We start from the raw sequence: 6,000 nt of genomic DNA, 5'->3' as shown, positions 1-6,000 counted from the left end.
CTTCCCCGCCTCGCCCCGCCCCGCCGCTCCGCCCCGCCGCCCATCCCGTCGTCCCCCGCGCCGGAAGCGAGGCCCCTCCGCGCCGCCCATCCCGGTGGCGCCGCGCCGCGGCTGACGTTGGACAACAAAGATGGCGGCGGCGAGCAGCAACTACTGGGAAGGCGAGTGGGGCCGGGGGCCATGGCGGCCGCGGGGCCTTCCCTCCCTCCCTCGCGGCAGGGCCCGGCCCGCCGCCCCTCCGGCGCTGCCTGTGGGCGGCCCGGCTCCCGCGGGCCCCTCCCGGGGCGGGCGGGCCGCGCTGCCCCATGGCGGGGCCTCCCTTCCCCGACACCCCGTTCCCCGACACCCCGTTCCCGGGCCGCCCCCCGTCCCCGGCACCCCGCGGGCTCCCTGCCCTCCGCCGCGCTCACGCCGCCCGCTCTGCTCCCGCGCAGACCTCCGCAAGCAGGCGCGGCAGCTGGAGAACGAGCTGGACCTCAAGCTGGTCTCCTTCAGCAAGCTCTGCACCAGCTACAGCGGCGCCCGCGACGGGAGGCGCGACAGGTATAGGTACTAACCGCTTCCTTACGTTCCCGCCTCGCCGGCTCCCTCCGACGCTTGCCCGCCCCGCGGCTTTGAGCCTGGATTTCTTGGGAAGGCCGTTTCTTGTGGATTGTGCCGTGCTGCTCTGGACACGGTGGTCAGCCCCGCGTGAGCGAGGAGGACGTGCCGGCTGCAGGGGTGTCCGTGTGTTGCTTGGCAAAGCTGTAGTCAAACCTTGGGTTGTAGCGTGTGAACAGGCGCAGCACAGCCGGCCGCCCCCGCTGGTTTCTGCTTTCACCTGTGTGAACACAGCAGAGGGTTCACAGCGTTTCCTGAAGTTCCTGTACTCCCCAAATGTAGCTTTGCACCTTCCAGGGTGGGATTCGGAATCCCTGGTTAACGATGAGGGGCACAGGCCTGCTGTGCCGGGCCCAGGGAAGGGAAGGAGCCAGTTCCCTTGTTTTCCCTGCAGGAGAAAGAGCTCTTAGTTCCCGGGTTTCTTACAAGATAAGGAGTGAGAGCTACACATACTTACATGCTCTAGGTGACCCTCCGTGTGCAGGTTGGAGTAGGCAACCTCTAGAGGTCCCTTCCAACCTTAAGGGTTCTGTGATTTGTGCATGTGGATGTGTACCATGTGTATGTGTGACTACTTGCTGTGGACAGATTAATTCTTGACTGGAGAATTACAATAAAACTGATTTTTTTTCCGGCCTGTAGGCCAGAGCTGAGGTCTTTCTGCAGTTCCGCAGCGTTGATAATCAACCTCACTTGTGTACAACCTCTCAAAAGAACACGCTGAGTGTTGCTTGCGAGTCCTAGCGTTGCATGTCAGTGACGAGCATGACAACTGAGTGCATGTCTGTGTTGATTTTTGGTTTCAGGCTTGTTTTTACTTCCTGTCCTTCTAAACCCTGCAAGATGTGCTTTGATAGACACAAACCTGCATACGCTCTAACCCCACGTTTTCTTGTCCCTTTGAGTCATTGGGTTGTTAACATCCCTCTCGTTACCTTCATCAGGGAACTCGGTCGTGCTCCTTTGACTCATCAGAGCGTTTCTTGTTTTCCAGGACTGGGTACCTTAGTGGACTGGATATGCTAGAGGGCTGAATCATTTCTTAGGTCAAAGTGTGTGTCTTGCATTTCTAGTTCTTTGCTGTCTGTTGCTCATTGTATAATCTGATTGTTTTACTTCTGCTTTCCCAAGCAAAACTTTCCTCTTAATTGTTCTAGATTACCAAAGCAGAGAGTTGTATTTTGGAAAGGTTCTGCAGGTTGTTCTGTTGAGTAGATAGTTTCTCATGTTTTAAATTTATCTTTAAAAGCATAGGGAAGATGAACTGTATGAAACAGAAATGGTAATAAATTGTACAATTTGTGTGGCTTTATGTCTGCATAAAATGTCACTGGGAAGTCCTAGCACCCTGTTAATGTATAATCATGAAACTTATAGTATGTCAATACTGCAGTGTTGCTACTTAAAAAAAAGTCAGACTCAAAGCTTGGGGAGAAACATGGGTGCTAGACGAGTACAGCTGAGTGCTGCTGCTGCTGGACAGATGTCTAACGTTGGGCAGATCTTCCAAGCAGAAGCTCTACTTTTCCACAAGTGATATATGCTTTTAACTCTTACCTGGACTAACAACACACTGTAAGAGGAAAATGTCATTATCTGAAATTAACTTTTTCCTCTAGAAAACTGAGGTAATACAGCCTGCTAACACCTAAAACTAGCATTTCTCTATTTATTTTTTTTTTTTGCCTTAGTAAAAAGCTTTTCAGGAACTGCTCCTCTTCTTTTTCTTTAGCTCTGACACAACTCCTCTCTTAAATGGATCGAGCCAGGACAGAATGTTTGAGACGATGGCTGTGGAGATCGAGCAGCTGCTGGGAAAGGTAAAGCAAGTTACTGTATTTTGACTTAAGTTTCTAGTAGATGTTACAGTACGGAATCCTGTGACAAAAATGCCTGGGTAATGCTAGTGTGGACGGTAGGTATTTCTGGAGGTGTCTCTTATTAGAGCTAGCTCCTTCAGCTTGCATATCTTATAACTTTACAAGTAACGTTATAGCTTTATATCAACTTATTATTTATGAGAATAGTTTATTTCATGCTTTTCTCTTTCAGCTTACTGGAATAAATGACAAAATGGCAGAATATACAAATAGTGCAGGAGTCCCATCCCTGAATGCTGCACTGATGCACACATTACAGCGTCACAGAGATATATTACAGGTAACAAATACATTCTTCTTGTTTTTGTTCTGTTGCTGTGTTGGAATAATGATTGCTGGTACTATAACATACTTGTTTGTTTTGTGTATGTATGGGCATGCAGTGTACATAGGCACATTCACACATCTATACACACACACAGATACACGCACTTATATTTTTATACACATGTATATACAAAAATACCAGTTCTCCAGGAGATGTCTCAGGGATGCTCTATAACTGAAAAATCCATGCTGTAATGAGTGTGACTGACGTACAACAAGGAAAGAGTCCAGCTAACTGAAAAATACCTTTTTATATGTATTGTGAGTTCAGGATCTGAAAACATTCTTGTAACTGAATATTTATTTTACTTGGAGAAGTTGATTTTTTAAGTATTTAAGTGGGTTTATTCTTTGTATAACTGATCATTTATCAAAATACAAAGTATTAACTTCTGCTAGGCTTTATTTGCTCCTGCCCATCTCTCCATCCTACCTCCTTTTTTTCTTTCAGCTAAGTTATATTCTACTCTCTTCAATATTTAGCTACCTAAAATTAATTGCCATTGGAGATCTCTGATAAAGGAAAAACTACCCTTAGGCAGCTGCCTGGAAAAAAAAAATCAATTGAAAGTCTTGACTATGGAAGTGAATCTCATTTGGAAGTTTGTAATGAAATGTAGAGCTGGGCTGTTCCCAGGACCTGTGCAGGTTTCTGCTTTAGCTGCTGCCTCTTGTTTATGCGAGAGTGTTTGGAAGGTTTTGCAGTCTGTGCTAGTGAATGCAACTCACTTCCAAAACATGTCACATGGATTGTTTTGCACGAGTTGCGTTAGGCTTCAGTTTTTTTTCCAGAAAATCATCCATTGAAATGGATGTCTTACACTGTAAGATGTGTGTCTTACACTGTAATATTGAATGTCTCTTCTCTAGTAGAAAAGCTAAAACTAGACCCAACAGTTTGAGCAGGAGCTGGGTTGAAAAAATAGCACTTTTTTTTTAATGTTCTCTCATCAAATTGATGAAGTTTTTACACTGTTTGAGTTGTAGGAAGCTGTCATTTAAAGGGCAGTGTTTAGCTAAGAAAGAACACTATAACATGCCACCACCTCAGTGCCTTTATATAGCAAAAGGGAGAAAGCGCTATGGTGAATTCATCTTGTGGTTTATGTGGTCTGTCACATAGCAATATTAGAGAGAGGTTTAACATTCAGAATAGGAAAATGTGATTGGCGAACCATCTAAAAGGTTAAAGGGACTTGAAGGAAATAAACTATGTTTCAAATTTCTTACATTTCACAGCAGTAATGTTAAAACTGTGGGTTTTATTAGGCTAGATATATGGAGACTATTTTCTTTGGTTTCTGTACAATGCACAATACAAAAGACGTAGCATTTTGTAAAAGATATAGCATTTATATGAAAAATAGTGCTAAATATTTCTGGTGGTTTGTGTTGCACCGAACACCAAACACCACTTGCCAGTTAGATTGTCTGTCAAGAAGTATTAACTGTATTAGCTGCTCCTAAAGTTGTAAATGTAAGATTGCAACTCAATATCTTTAAAGAATAACTGTCTAAAACTGTTCAGAATTTTTTTTCATCCAGTATAACTTTTTGAAATAAACATAAGGATGTCGTCACCACAACAAATAAGTAAGTTTTACTAGTGTTTCAGCTTCAGTGATTAATGGGAAATTCCAGCACTAAATAATCCGTCCTCAAAAAGTTGTAGATACCTGGAAAAGGGAGAAGAACTCTTGGAGAAGAAAAGATCTTCCCCAAGACCATAGCTGTAGCTAACAAAAATTAGCAGATATTGTGAAAGCAGTGAGATTTAAATATGCTTTGTATTACCTTCCCACTTAATATGCTTTCTTTACACTTTTTATAAAGGGATGGATGGGTAATGTTTTAAAAGATGATCAGATTTTACCTGAATGTATTGTTTTGTTAAAGTGAACTGGTTTTGTAATAATGGTTTTATTACAGGATTATACTCACGAGTTCCACAAAACCAAAGCAAACTTTCTGGCAATAAGAGAAAGGGAGAATCTATTGGGATCAGTACGAAAAGATATCGAGTAAGTCGTGTTGTATATTGTGAATTGTGCTGTGTGTTGTAGCAACAACATCAGACTTTCCTCTGAGGAGAAGACACAGCCCTCCTGTAGGAGGAGAGTAATTGGCATACATAACTGATTCATCTGTCTCTTAAAGCAAGAAAAGTTATTTGATTTCGTGGCTCCTAGTACAGCTATAATGAGCTATAATGCAATTTTGTCTTTTTTGTTTTACTGTGATAACAAACTTGTATTTTTAAAGTAAAACTATTAAGCTATGTCAAATCAGTTTAGAAGTATCTTAACGGGGCTGAAGCTTTTCTGTTTAGTCATTTAGGAATAATAAAGCATGTAAATAGTGTCTACCCAAAACCTTTTGGTTAAAAAAAAGAGATTTTCATTTTATTTGTTTATTACATTTTAGATCATATAAAAGTGGATCAGGTGTGAACAACAGAAGAACAGAGCTATTCCTGAAGGAACATGAACACCTTCGAAAGTAAGTGCTTAAGCTGGGGGGTGTCTAATATCCTTTAAAAAAAAAATCAAGTATGGATGAAAGCTTTTTCCCTTGATAGATAGATAATATTAGTGATGAATGATTCGCAGTTTGCATTCTGTAAGAGCTCTGGTTCTTGTGCAACTGGAAAAACGTTTGTGGCTTATGCTGTGAAATGTGTGTGGTAGGTGGCAGTCACGCTAATTTTCCACGGTTTCTACTTTAGAAGCTTGTCAACACTGACGTTTTTATGCTGTCTGCCCTTTGCAAGTCACTTGTGACCTAGACATCATGCTTGACCTCTTCTGATCTTAAGAAATTATATCCCTTCCCAGTGTAATAACTAGGATAAGAGTTAAAAAACAAAACAGTCCTCGTTTCCTCTCCTTTGCTTATCAGTATTATACAGGGAAGATCATTCCTTCTCTTTTTTTTTTCCTGTTCTCTACTGAAGGTGTACACAAGGAGTGTGAAAAGACTAAATCCTAAAACAATTGTACATTTAAATGTTTTGAGATGGACTGTTAACTTATTAGCCAAGGTAACACGCAGAGCAGGAAACACTTTTATTCTTGCTGCAGAGGGCTTTAGAGTGTGATTAGCTTAGTTGTATATTCCCTGTTCATCAGTTATTTCACTCTGGATATTTTGCTTTGAAGGACAAATACAGCTTGAAAATTGTGGGAATTTCTAG

General features: G+C 42.6%; 1 protein-coding gene across 2 annotated transcripts in view; it reads left to right on the top strand.

Moving 5' to 3' along the window:
- Positions 1 to 94: 94 nt before the first annotated feature.
- The window catches only part of GOSR1 (golgi SNAP receptor complex member 1), a 30,525-nt gene continuing 24,619 nt past the window's right edge, over positions 95 to 6,000 (top strand). The window contains exons 1-6 of one of the 2 annotated variants that reach the window (XM_026036960.1): positions 95 to 161; positions 435 to 543; positions 2,333 to 2,420; positions 2,653 to 2,760; positions 4,737 to 4,828; positions 5,232 to 5,306. In XM_026036960.1, the coding sequence (XP_025892745.1) occupies positions 131 to 161; positions 435 to 543; positions 2,333 to 2,420; positions 2,653 to 2,760; positions 4,737 to 4,828; positions 5,232 to 5,306 (503 nt within the window). In that variant the 5' untranslated portion in view covers positions 95 to 130. Of the gene's footprint in view, positions 162 to 434; positions 550 to 2,332; positions 2,421 to 2,652; positions 2,761 to 4,736; positions 4,829 to 5,231; positions 5,307 to 6,000 lie in introns of both variants that reach the window. The other variant, XM_026036959.1, reaches the window with a different exon arrangement.

Source organism: Nothoprocta perdicaria, unplaced genomic scaffold, assembly GCF_003342845.1.
Source record: "Nothoprocta perdicaria isolate Ctin4 unplaced genomic scaffold, notPer1 scaffold_189, whole genome shotgun sequence".
NCBI lineage: Eukaryota > Metazoa > Chordata > Aves > Tinamiformes > Tinamidae > Nothoprocta > Nothoprocta perdicaria.
Note: the sequence above shows the minus strand (reverse complement) of the source record. Positions and strands in the feature narration are given on the sequence as shown.